The sequence below is a fragment of the Pan paniscus genome, chromosome 10, assembly GCF_029289425.2.
Source record: "Pan paniscus chromosome 10, NHGRI_mPanPan1-v2.0_pri, whole genome shotgun sequence".
In the NCBI taxonomy this organism is placed as follows: domain Eukaryota; kingdom Metazoa; phylum Chordata; class Mammalia; order Primates; family Hominidae; genus Pan; species Pan paniscus.
Window position 1 is genome coordinate 86170080 of NC_073259.2, and position 13889 is coordinate 86183968.

General features: G+C 32.6%; 1 protein-coding gene across 15 annotated transcripts in view; it reads left to right on the plus strand.

Moving 5' to 3' along the window:
- Nucleotides 1-13889, plus strand: part of NAV3 (neuron navigator 3) — an 892922-nt gene that overhangs the window by 818302 nt on the left and 60731 nt on the right. For all 15 annotated transcript variants that reach the window (XM_008958338.6, XM_063593553.1, XM_063593552.1 and 12 more), the window contains 3 exons: nucleotides 1321-1373; nucleotides 7379-7402; nucleotides 9854-9931. In XM_008958338.6, coding sequence (XP_008956586.1) covers nucleotides 1321-1373; nucleotides 7379-7402; nucleotides 9854-9931 — 155 coding nt within the window. The remainder of the gene's footprint in view (nucleotides 1-1320; nucleotides 1374-7378; nucleotides 7403-9853; nucleotides 9932-13889) is intronic.

Below are 13889 nucleotides of genomic sequence, written 5' to 3' on the forward strand. Positions count from 1 at the left end.
GAAGAGACTGAGCCACATGTTCTAAGGTCATAAACAGAAAGAATGAGAATGAGATCGTCTAATTAATTGTCCACCTTTCCTATGGTACATCAGGGTAACACTTTAGTTTACGAGGGTATTATTAGAGATAGAAAGAATTTTTTTTTAAATAATTGACTCAAATACCAACATTTTGCACATTACATAGAGTAATAGCTTTGCCCAAGTTAGAAAACTGGGGGTTCTTCTTTATTCCTCTTTTGACCACATCTATATACTCAGTTTTAAAAAGGTTCTTCCTGGTATCCTTCAATTCCATCCCCATGTTTTCATCTACAAGCCTAGTGCAGCTATTCCAGCCGTCTCCTGATCAGGTCTTAAGCACCTCCCATATGTCCTTGTAGTGCCCACCATATTGATCTCAATAGCAATCACAGTACTCTATTGTAAATATCTTTTAAATTTTTATCTTCTCTTTGAGCTTTTGGGATTTTATCTTATTTATTTTTGTAGTTCCAGGATCTAGCAACAGCTTGTCACATCGTTCATACTCAACTAATGTTTGTTTAATGCACAATGAGCAGAAATAAACATACTACTCCATAGTAAAAAGAGGATGAACTTTTCTGCAAATATTAATCAGCACCATTTTATCCACCTTTTGGGTTTAGTACATTGGAAGTATGGGAGTATAAAGCAGAATGTCCAATGTTTACAGTGATATTTTGAAATAGATAAAAGCCAGTGCGACATTTCCATTCTCAATTTCTCTGAGACACCACCTTGAAAAAAAAAGTATTTTTCTCTTCCTAAAATTAGTAAAGGAACAGTAATTCCACATTTATAAGAGTATGATCAACACATCACAGATAATGTTGTAATAACACATTAGATAAAAGTGCTTATTTTCCTGAAATTATATGGAGAAAAAAATCTGAAAGTGGACCTTTGTTGGATACAAATGAAATAAATAAGGTACATACATTTTTTAAGGTTCAAAAGTTTATGGCAACTTTAGTTTGGGTTTCCATGCTATTCTGTTTATTATATGGGAATTTACTGTAGCTTTCAACATGTACGAAACAGGCTGGTAGGGCTCATGCTTGTAGGCTTCTGTCTAATAACTTGGCAACTGAGGTACTTTAGGGAGTATGGATGGGGCTCTTCCATGTCTCAACGTCCTGACTGCCAAAAAATTATAGCAGGCTGGTTCTCAGAATCTTATAGTTAGTTGTTATTACTTAATTTCCCTAACCACCCGTTCTTTACTTTTCTGTAAAGGCTGGAATTTTTGAGTAGACCTTATTGTTTTAACTCTATTGTTCTGTTTGTTTTCTCCAGTTCATGGCTCTTCATTATCACTGGTGTCCAGCACTTCTTCTCTTTACTCTACAGTAAGTAATGGCTGTTAAGAAAAAGCTTGTGCTTTTGCCATGCACACAGATGATGAAATAGATCATTTTACTGTGAACAGATCACATTCATCTATGACTTGCACAGGAGTTGTGTAGCGAAATAACGGCATACTCTAAGCTGCCCAATACCCAATAAAGTGCCAGGTGCTCCACCTGCCATTCTTTGGTCACTTACATGTGCTTTCACTTGGCTTTTGTGCACTCATCATAATCAATGAGTGGATGTAGAATTCGATTTCATAAAACCTACTGAGGTATGACTTGGAGTCTCTGAAACCATGTATGTAGTCTGCTATGCTATCATTTTAGTAATGACGAGTTGTCCATGTTTTGTTCTTTGAGCCATGACTGTTAATTGTTCTATAGTATTTTCTTCTCATTTTTTATTTTTAAGTTTATTGTTGAGAGGATTATCGAAGGGTAAAAGCAGTAAGGGTAAAGGGTAAAAGCATAAAAGAACCAGAGATGTTTTTTTAAATATACCTTTTGAAAGAGTGTGATTTTTTTAACTTTTATTTTTATTTTATTTTATTTATTTATTTATTTATTTTTGAGTCGAGGTCTTGCTTTGTCACCCAGGCTGGAGTACAATGACACAATCATAGCTCACTGCAACCTTGAACTCCTGGGCTCAAGTTATCCTTCTGCCTCAGCCTGTCAAGCAGCTAGGACTACAGGCATGCACCACCATGCCCAGCTAATTTTAAAATTGTTTTAGAGACAAGGTCATTGCTATATTGACCAGACTGATCAATACCCATGGCCTCAAGCAATTCCTCCTGCTTTAGCCTCCCCAAGTGCTGGGATTACAGGTGTAAGCCAGCACACTTAGATAGAAACTTTATTTATTAAGAGAAAAATACCAGTGTTTCAAGTTCTTTTGCAAACGTGTGACATTATAATTCATTTTTGACAAGGAGAGTTTTTCTGTTTGGTAAATACAATTCTATCTTTTTAAAAAAAGTAGCCTACAGGAAGTTATATTTTATGAGAGAGTCTTTTTAGAGCTAGGTTAACAGTGAGGTATATTTAAAAGCAGCCTACTGAATCTCAATGGGACTTGAGTACTATGAATAAGCCTTAATCCTGTACTGTAAGGTTCATGAAAAGTTCATAGCCTCTGCTGTCACTGATCAACTGAGCATCATGGGCAGTATTTTTTTCACTCATTATCATTAGGTTCAAATGTTTGTTTGAACCTTCTCTTTATAGATTAATCTCATATATTTACTGCCTTACATAGTCATTCAAAATCTGACTGTTATTGGCAGAGGTAATATTTTTCTAATCTCTCCTTTCAATGATTAAAATTACCCATAGCTTCTAGAAATTAAGAAATCACGATTAGTTTTTAGGTAAATGTACTTTTTGTGCAAATGGATAAAGTGAGGAATGTGTAAACACACATGAAAAAAACACATAAAAGAAATATATTAAGACTTAGTGTTCCTCCTGTTGGGCCAGCACTGCCATTTGTTGGGGAATTGTATTCTGATTTAAACCATTGCCATTTACATCTATGTGTAACATCAAAAGATGTAGCATCATTATTATTCTAAATACATACAATAATTAATATTTGGATAAAGCTACCTTCATGAAACCTAAGAAAAACTAAATTAAAAAAAAAGAAAGAAAGAAAAATACACTTAGATAGAAGAAATAAGGTCTAGTGATTGGTAGCACAATAGAGTGACTATAGTTAACAATAATTTATTGTACATTTCAAAATAGCTAGAAAAGAAGATTTGGAATGTTCCTAACAGGAAGAAATGATATTCTTCCTAAATGAAGAATGGGATATTCCACTTTCCCAGATTTGATCGTTACACAGCATATGTTTGTATAATACCACATGCACCCCATAAATATATACAACTATTGTGTATCCCAATATTAAAGATTTTTTGAAAAATTTATTCCTCAAGAAAAGGATCATGAGTTTAAGAAAAAACAGATTACTAGTCTACCAGTGTCCAGTAGACCTTTCTGTGTTAATAAAAGTGTTCTGTATCTACACTATCTAATATAGTAACTATGAACCATATGTTGCTATTGATTATTTGAAGTATATCTGGCAAAGAGATGAATTGACTTTTTTATTTTAATTAATTTACATTGAAATAGCCACATGTGCCTAGCAGCTACTAGATTGGATAGTGCAAGTTTATAGAGAACACAAGGGGTACATTTGTAGATAGGAGTGGGATGTCAAAATGATGAGGATAATTAGAAAGCATACATGAGAAATATTGTTTTAAGAGTAGAATATGAAATGGGAACACAGATTAAAATAGAATATGTATATATATATACATATATGTGTGTGTGTATATATATATATATATATATATATATATATATATTTATAGGCCAATATATGGAGGTAGGGTATATCCTAGTGAAGTGAGTAAAGAATGGATTAGGTGATCGAGCCACATGAGAAGGTGATATTATTAGAAAATTGAAAGTTGTATTTGAGATGATGAAAATGATATATTTGAATTGACAAGTAAACTGTAGTAAAATAATTCAAATAAATTAATATTTGGGGAACTACTAAAGAGAAAAATCATAAAACATGAGGAGTCATTCTTTCCCCAGTCCGCCATGATCAGGCCTTAGGATTTAATTGGCAATGAGAAAATACCTATGAAAATGCTTTTTAAACTATCACATGAAAAAGCAACTTATTATTTTTCATGCCTTCTTAATAACTCTCAATAGAGATTTAGTTGATTTGCATTTTTGCCTGGTTCAATCAAGAAATTATTGTGTGACATCAGGCAAGTTGCCAAATTTCTTTGGACTATACCTATAAAATAAAATTTGAAAATATTAGCTAGATCTATCCCATTTGTCTCCGGATGTCTGCAAAGTGGTTGGAAATCACAAGCCTAACCTGATCTGCAGAGGTGTTACCTTTGGCAAACTTATGGTTTTTGTGTTTGTTTTGAAATCTAAGGCCAAGCGCGGTGGCTCATGCCGGTAATCTCAACACTTTGGGAGGCTGACGCGGGTGGATCACTTGAGGTCAGGAGTTCGAGACCAGCCTGGCCAACATGGCAAAACCCCGTCTCTACTAAAAATACAGAAATTAGCCCGGTGTAGTGGCATATGTCTGTAATCCCAGCTATTTGGGAGGCTGAGGCAGGAGAATCGCCTGAACCTGGGAGGCTGAGGCTGTTGCAGTGAGCACCACTGCACTCCAGCCTGGGCGACAGAGCCAAACGCTGTCTCAAAAAAAAAAAAAAAAAAAAAGGAAAAGAGGGAGAGGGGAGGGAGAGTGAGAGGGAATCTAAGCCAACACTGTGAAATATTGTGAAATATGGAGCTTCTACCTAAAAATTCAAAATTTTAAATTCCTTTTAAAAATAATTGGAATATCTATGGAATATCTAGCAATACTAAGATGAAATTCCTCTGGGTTTTCAGTCACCTGTAATTGACACCTTTAGATGTTGGCATGGGCTCTCAGGAAGCCACAGCCTCCACCAATGCTTTTCTTCCTGACACTGAAGCTAAATTTGGGTGGCTAGTTTTCATTGTGCTGTTGCTTTCCTCATGGGAAAGAAATACCCTTTGCTATTTATATTGCTGTCAAATGGGAAAATGAAAGACAGCCAAGGAAGATCATGTGACTATTTAAATACTTCAAGTCCATTTATTCTTTATTAGCCTTGTCCTGTTAGGCATTTAAATTTTTGATCCCTGCAATAGATGTTTTTTGATTAACTGTATATTAAAAACTATATTTAACCTGTTTTGAATTTGAATTCTAAATTGTATTTTTTCATGAGAGCAAGTGTCATTTTTGATTCATTGTGGATTGTTTAACATGTTGCCTAACAAATAGCTAATACTAACGTCATAACTTTTTAATTAATAAATTTGAATGGATAAATGGCCACTTATTGGCTTACAGAATAAATAAAAACATTTTTATTCAGTCAAGTGTTTCATATTTTTTTATCATCTCCAGGACATTGGGCTTGCTCAAAACCATTGTAAAAAAAAAATGGCAAATAATCCAGTTCCATCATGATATCATTAATTCCACACCTAAGCTACTGAAAAAAATATATTAATATTCTGGCTCATTTCTTTATTTTTATGGTAACACCCACCTGGTATTAATAACCACAGAGTATGAAAGAAGGCAAAGGTTAAAGCAAATAATAGTTTTGAAAAATTGGTAGTGAAAAAAGTCATGCTATACGGTATGTATATAATGGATATTTAATGATTATGCTTGCTACTAGTATATGTAACAGGACTATTATAGATTAACAAAAATGCGGTGAGTATATTTCTTGATTATTTTTTAAAAGAATAAATTATTATTTAAAAATACATGAATTATTTATTGATTCTTGAATCTTTACCAGCTTTCTATAATTCTAGGAAGCCTAGAAGCAGAATTGGGCAGGATAAACTGGCAAAAAATGTAAAAAGTAGGCCGGGCACGGTGGGCTACAGTGAGTCATGAATGCGCAGTGCACCTGAGTGATAGATCAAGATCCTGTCTCAAAGAAAAAAAAAAAAAAGAAAGAAAGAAAGAAAGAAAGAAAGAAAGACAACAACAAAAACAAAAGCAAAGTACAAAGTACTAGGGAAAACTAATAGACATAGTTACATAGTTAATTGTGCCATATGTTTTAAGGCAATGAAACTTTTATCTTAATATTCCTTGCTTACTTTTTATTCAAAAACCAAACTGTGTATAAAACCTTAAAATTATTAGGATCTAAAAAATAAAATCTTTCCTTAAAAATCTAAAATTGAGATGTAAATTATTCAAGAGTGCTTTTTAAAACAGTTTTTTTATAAAGGCTATTAGGATTCTACCACTTAGCCACTTTATTATTTAGCCACTATATTACTAAGTTTACATATTTTTAAAGGTAGTGAAAATATAGGGAAGACAAAGCTCAGGTTAAAAGAGTTTCTGGCAAATAAAATATATCCTGATGGTTAGACTACTTTGCTTTATGTTTTCTGAAAGAAAAGCAGTAAACAACAGTTCAGGTAGTTTTGTGTCAATTAATCTAGAACTATCCCAAAAGTAGACATAGAAAAACGAGAGATTGTTTTTCAGCTTTGGATCTGCTTATGGCAATAAGCAGACTTGTACTGTTCAACAAGATTATGCATTCTTCAGCTTTTCCCAGAATAAGGGAGCTTCCCAAATGCAATGGTGCACATAACTCATTTTCTGGCATTTTGCAGCCCAGCATGAAGAAGAAAAACAGAGCTAGGAGTTTTCTGGAAGTCAAGTCAAAAACACCCTGCAAATTCCTATGGCAGTCCTCCTTTCCATAAGCTGCATAGCCAAAAATGTTTGCCAGACACTTTTATCACTGGGTGTTTCAGTGTTTTCATTGTTTAAGCGTTTTGCTGACTTGTGATAATTAAAATTATTAATAATCATTAAAGAAAGAAAAAGTAGAAGTAAATAATGTTAATTATCTGTGGTTATCAGTAGAGGTCTGTATGTTACCCCAGCTTTATTTGACATTGTGATCAGTAAATCACAGAATAAAATTCTGACATCTAAACCTTGGCTAGAGGTCTCTATAATTTTATGGAGTCTGTTTCCTACAATCTGTATGAAAGATACTTCAATATTTTAAGTTTACATGCACCCATCTTTTTTAGAGTATAATTTTATAACTATTTGGTTTATGTTGCTTATGATTTACATCTTAGAGTCTTTTAATTCTGTCTTTTGCTTAAAGGAATATTATGGATCAAATGACCTATATTTTAAGAATACCTTATGGTTTATATATTAAGAAACATTTATATAAAATTCTAAAGTAACTTGCTTGTACTATTTCAATTGAATAACTTAATGTATTTCATTCCATTCTTCTCATAGTAGATAATAAAAAGTACATCATGATTATTGTATTCATTTATACTTGTGGAATTAATTGAAAATAGTTTTTATAGTTAAAGTCTTTCTTTTTATTGTTTTACAGGCTGAAGAAAAGGCTCATTCAGAGGTAAAAAAAAAAACATGCAATATTTTAATATTTTCTATTTTAGTTTGCATTCATGATGAAATTAGTCTTGTGACCACTAGAGGGCTCTGTGATACAATAGCAGAACTCCACAGGACTGCTGAAGTAAGGCAGCTAGTTGATAAATGGTCTTTGATATTGCCTCTTAAAAATAAAATGAAAGGAAGTTTGTATAGCAAGCTGTCCTCTCACATTCTAGATTGAGTCTTAGCTCAACACCTGATAAGTTTTCTATAATAGTAAGCACTCATTAAGTCATTGATAAATGAAGGTCTATGGTCTTCCTATTTTATTACAGTCTTTTTCCCACTCCCTGTAAGACCATCTGCACAGGATAATGGTTGAAACTTGGGCACCAAGCCTCCACAACACAGGATACCAGCATCTCAGACTATCTGTTTTGTGTCATTATCTTGTTGCCTCTAATTGCCATTTTATGTGTGGTGTGTCACCTATTGTTCTAATCACATATTTCACAAATACATATTTGGTTGCACTCGTGAGCAAATCAAACTGCATTTAGGAGAGAATACTATTTTAATTTCCCTTGGTAAAACATTTGTCCTGGTCAAAGAGAACAGGAGGACGTTAATTATGACTTATTCAAGGTGAGGTAATGGCTGTTTGATTGGTTTACACTGAGGCAATCAGACAACAGAGAAAAATAATGCCTTAACAACAGCTTTTGCAAAAGTATTCCTTTCCTTTGAAGTCTTATTTTATTAGCCTTTAAAAATAAAATTTGTGCTGTGTTTAAAAATATTTGAAAAGTATTGATTAAACCAATTTGTCTTTATAATCTCTGAACCAAAGAGTGGATATGATTTTTAAAAATCAAAGTGGTTTTATTTACATCATGGACATGACAAAGCTTCTAACACTGATCATAGTATAGCTACTGAAGCATCGAAATGCTACATCTATTTGCCTTAGTCGTAGTTATTCAACTCCCCTTTTATCATTGATGCTGTATCATGAGTTATGGTTTAAAAAAACAATTTCAATCACTTTACAGTTTCCTGGATTATATTTTAAAGATACTGGAATCATGTAATAGAGACTATTTAATTTGAGAAATGCTCTTTGAGTTTGGATTCATTTATGAATAAAATAGACGCTGTATTTTCTGAAATCATTCATAGTCATTATCTTACAAATGTAAAGCAAATGTTATTTTAGACTGGGGTGTATCTGTTCCGGAAAAAAAAAAAAAAAAACAGGAACGAAGTAGAATCACATTTGGTGAAATTATGTAAGTGTCTACCATTTCCAGCTTAGAGTTCTCTACTTTGTTAGAGTGTTTGAGTTGACCACCATTTCTTTTCAACAAAATCTAATGCCCAGGGGCAAAAACTAGACAGTTAATAAACTATGTCAAGAATTCTCTTTCAAACTGAGACAGCATTCCAAAAGTTCAACTACAACTATAGATAAGATTTGTTTTTGAAGAAATGAGAAGCATCAAAAGTAGAATGTTTAACATCCAAGTAACTGAAATCCCTTGAGACTAGATATATACTTATAGAACCTAGTGTCAGATTGTTATAAATGTTCTATCCTTATTAGTCACAACATGAGACTTGCAGAACAAACTGCAGAAAGTGCTTGAATTAAAACTTTAAACATGATATAATATATCCTTACCCTTTTCTGTTTCAGTTTTATTGGAGTGTGAACTTAACTAAAAAGAAAGATACCTTAGAATATACATTATATTGGTTTATCTAATTAGTTGCACCTATCATTGCTTTTTTCCCCTGATTTTTAAGATGTGGATAAGCTATAAAGCATCTCTGAGCTAATAATAACTCACTAAATAAAGGTCTTGATAATACAGATTTGGGAAGGCTTCTCTGCAGTCATTGAAACTCCAGCCAATAACAATTTAAATGTGAACTGATTAAATGTTGAATTAAGCCCAAGTTTTAGTGATTGCAGGATATTCCATAGCCTTTGAGAAGTTTTCAAACGATGAGAAATTAAAATGTACAGAGGAAAAAAACCCTAAGATTTTCTGAAAAAGAACTTGGAGTATCTTTTACTAAGAAAGAACAAGAAAAATATGTGTGTGTATACAGTTTTTATAAAGAAAATATTTTTCTACAGTTTTATTACCACAGTTTTTCTAGAAGGAGAAGAATCAATACAGAGGGTAAACTGCTCTTGAGTCATTTGCCATTTGAGGGATGGCAAATGGAGCAAGTGAGCGTACTTTGATTTGTAGATTTGAGTTTGACACATAACACTTTGCTTTTGAATGACATTTGCTTGTTACTGTGGAGTCAGTGTTCATATCCTTTATTTTCAGGAGTTGCTGCTGATACAATGGGGTTAGAATGAACTAAATACAGTATTTGCTTTCTTGGTTTGAATTCTTGGTTTTAAGTAAAAATCTACTTGCCTATTCCATTGATTTTTTTTAATTGCATTCAGCAAATCCATAAACTGCGGAGAGAGCTGGTTGCATCACAAGAAAAAGTTGCTACCCTCACATCTCAGCTTTCAGCAAATGTAAGTCACTTCATTTTTAAAATATATTACAACAAATTTTTATAGAGGAAAATGAAATCATTTTAGTAACAAACTTACAAATTTTCAGTGCCTGATACAAACTTAGATTACCAACTAGCAGGACTCATAAAAAGTTAACATTTTTTGCCTACTCAGTAATAAAATGTAAATCCAAACTGATGAGAGGCAGCAAAATGGTTAAAATGGCTTGTTGTTTCTAATAAGATTGGAAACAATAGTAACAGCCATATGGGTTACTTCTTTTCTTGTTTGCTATTTTTATTACTCCTCTTGCATAAGATTCTCTGACAATGTAAGAGGGGTTGTTAGTGTTTGACTTTGGAAGATAAAATATTCATGTGCCCAGCCTCCTTCATCTCAATGTATTGAACAATTCGTTAAGCATCCAGTTAATTCTAAAATATGAAATTAGGTCTAAATAGGGATAGCTTAGCTACACTGTGGATGAGATATGGTTTGCTCAAAAAACCTTGGCAGCCTTCTCATAGCAATTTAAAAGGGTACACTTTTACTGGCACCAGAGCAGCCCAGGATGGCAGAAATGATGACAATGAAGACCGTCAATTAAATTAACATTTACTGAATATCTTCCACTGTGTCAGGGAGCACTCAGAGTAGATGCAGAATGATAAAGGAGAAATGTGGCACTGTTCCCAGTCCTGAGGAGCAATGGTGTTAGGAACAGCAGTGAGGGGTAAGGAAATGCCTGCTATTTTGCCATATGTCTTACCTCTCTCACTCAACAGTCCCTTGCTCAGTTCTGCTGCATAGCTTTGGGCCTGCTCTGTGCCTCCCCACCCCTCCCGCTGCTCCTCTACTGAGTTTTTCTATCTCCTAGACAAAGCATGATATTTCAAGAGTGAGCAGGTGCAGACCCACAGTGTAAGACTTGAATAAGAGCCATTTTAAAATTTTTTTAAAGTTATCATTGTGCAATATAAATTCTAAGTATGTGTATCATTTCATTCACAATGTATTCATTTTAGCACTGTATTTGAATTGATTTTATTTTCTGAAATTTGGGAGAATTAATTTTGGATTTATTCTATTTATTTTTAATAGATGGTGTTAGGAGATTCCTGAAAATAATAGCAGGTTTTAGATAATTGTTTAAGCAATATGAGAAAATAAGAGTATTATTTAACCTTGTTGTGTTTTTAAAGAGATAGTCCAGAGGCAACTGTAAATTTTATAATATAGGCTACATGTATAAAAGTATGAAATATTGTTGTCTAGGTTCCTGAATTTGTACCCAGAGGAAGTAGAATAATGTAAATGTCAGAACCTCCTGGGTTGTGTTTATCTGCAATAAGAAAGGCTCAATGACAAACCTTATTTATTAGAATGTCAGGATACTTGCAGATGTCTTGAATGATTACTCAGGGTTTCATTTTATTTTTAATGTCCCTTGGTTGAGCTCATCATATAATTCAGATATTGGAATAATAAATGGCTGCTAGACATAGTGGAAGATGGGCTGATACTTTCCATTTGAAATGTAATGATGTTTATTGTCTTCAAAAGAAAAAACTAAAATGGTATTTCACTTTTTTTGTTTTTTTGTTTTTTGCTCTGAGAATCTCATTCTTACTCATGATTATTGGTTTCTTGTGTACCATTTCAACATTTTTCTATTATATGCTAATGTGTATATATACTTAATACACACGTGCAAAAGCTTCCTCACACACATACACACACACACACACACACACACATACACACACATACGGAACCAAATTCTAACATAGGGGAATAATCTTCGGAGTGAACTCTGTGCTGCTATTTGAAAATGGAGATATAATTTTAGAAAGGTTCCTGCAGTTGGCTACCCACCTCGTCTGCTCTAATTATGCTTGTCACACTATTTTCACTGATGTGTTTTCATGACTTTAGGGAATGAATTCTCAGCTGGGTGTTAATATGACCAACAAAGGGTGAAAACAGGTTCTTGCATTTTTTAAGTACTCTTTTTATGTGAAAAGCACAGATATGCAGATAATACATAACTGAACATCCAGCATATCTGTGGCTTTAAAATATCACGAAGAAGAGCACAATTAGGGAAAAGAAAACATCTATAGTGTTTCCCTAGGGGAACAATCATTTAAAAAAAAATAAAAATAAGGAACACAGACTAGAAGCAGCAGTGCCAAATAGATAATTCATGCTAGTCTTTGTGTTAATTTAAAAAGTGCTAGTCTTGGAGACAAACGCCCAAATTGCTCTAGGTTCCACTCAGCTGTATGTGTTATCATTAGTATTAACTTTTGCACGCTGATGGGAGACTGATATATATCCTATTTTATGTTCCTTTAAACAATTTATAATGTAATTTAGAAACCTTCTCAAATCACATTAGATCCACACAAAAACCTGTACATAGCAGCTTTATTTTTTAATAGCCAAAAAAAGGAAACAATGAAAAATATCCCTTAATAGGCCAGTTAATAAACAAATTCTGATACATCTATATCATGGACTACTACTCAGCAATATAAAGAAATGACTATTGATACGTGCATCAACTTGGGTGAATCCCAGGGGTATTATGCTGAGTGAAAAAAGACAGTTATGGAAGGTCAAATTTTGTATAATTCCATTTATATAACATTCCAGAAATGGCAAAATTAAAGAAACAGAGAACAGATTAGTGATTGCTAAGGGTTAAGGATGGAGGAGAGAGAGAGGTAGTGTGTCTATAGTAAGAGGGAGATCTTTAGTTTTGTATTTTGAATGAGATGGCGATTACATGAATCCACATATGTCAATCTATTAATGTAAATCAATATTGTATTCCTGGCTTTGATATATAATATAATTTTATAAGATATATAATCATTGGGGGAAACTGGATGAAGGATACAAGGGACCTCCCTGTACTATCTTTGCAACTTCTTGTGTATATAATTATAAAATATATAATGTATTAAAATGTATAAAATAATATTTTTAAGTATCAGATACTGATCTTTACTCAGTATATGAAGTGTTCTATCATAACGTAACATGCTTTTCCTTTATTTGTGGTATTTTAGTTTCAAACTAAAATATAAATCACCTAAAGATCTATGACAGTTCTTTTGAAAAAAAAATCTTGCTTTTAATTTCCCAGGAGTTTCAACCTTAATCCTCTCTTTAGTGTTTCTTTATTTGGTAGTGATAGGGACTATCAAAGCTTCTTACCATCAAATACATTTACTGACTAAAAATAGAAAAATAATTTACATTGTAAAAATGTACAAATTGAATGAGAGTCAAAAGGTACAGGTAATGAAGATATGCATTATCATCTACTTTTAAAAAAAAGTTTATTAAAATTCTCTTTTAGACTAATGCAGTATCTGGGAATTTATATAAATAGATATGTATATAAATGACTATTAAACAATTTTAATGTCAGTTATATTTTAAACATTTTAATAATATTGTTATAACTATGGGGGTAAAATTTTGTATATATCTGAACATTTTTGTTCTTAAGGAAATAATCATTTTTATATATCCAGGAATTTGAATTACTCTCAAGTCACCTATTAATTACAAGTCATTTTGAACTCATTCATTTTCTTTGTGTTTGCTTTATAATGTCATTTTAGATTTCATGCATCATAATCAGCCATCAAATAATTTAGTTAATACTTGATTTTTCCTCAGTTGTAAGAAGTGCTGTGTTTAAATTTCATTCAGAATGTTTCATTTCATCTGAATTAATATCTGTTAATGTATGTAATATACACATATTTTTAACATGCATGTACTTAAATTGATTATAGGGACTTGGTAAAATTCCTTATTTATAGGATATTTTAAGTATAATCAAGGATTTTTTAAATCTACAGTTCCCATTTGAAAGTAAAAGTAAGTCTTTGTTTACTAGTTTGTTCACAGTACAAGTAAACTTTCTACCTTTTGGTTAAATGTGAGTGCAGCCCCC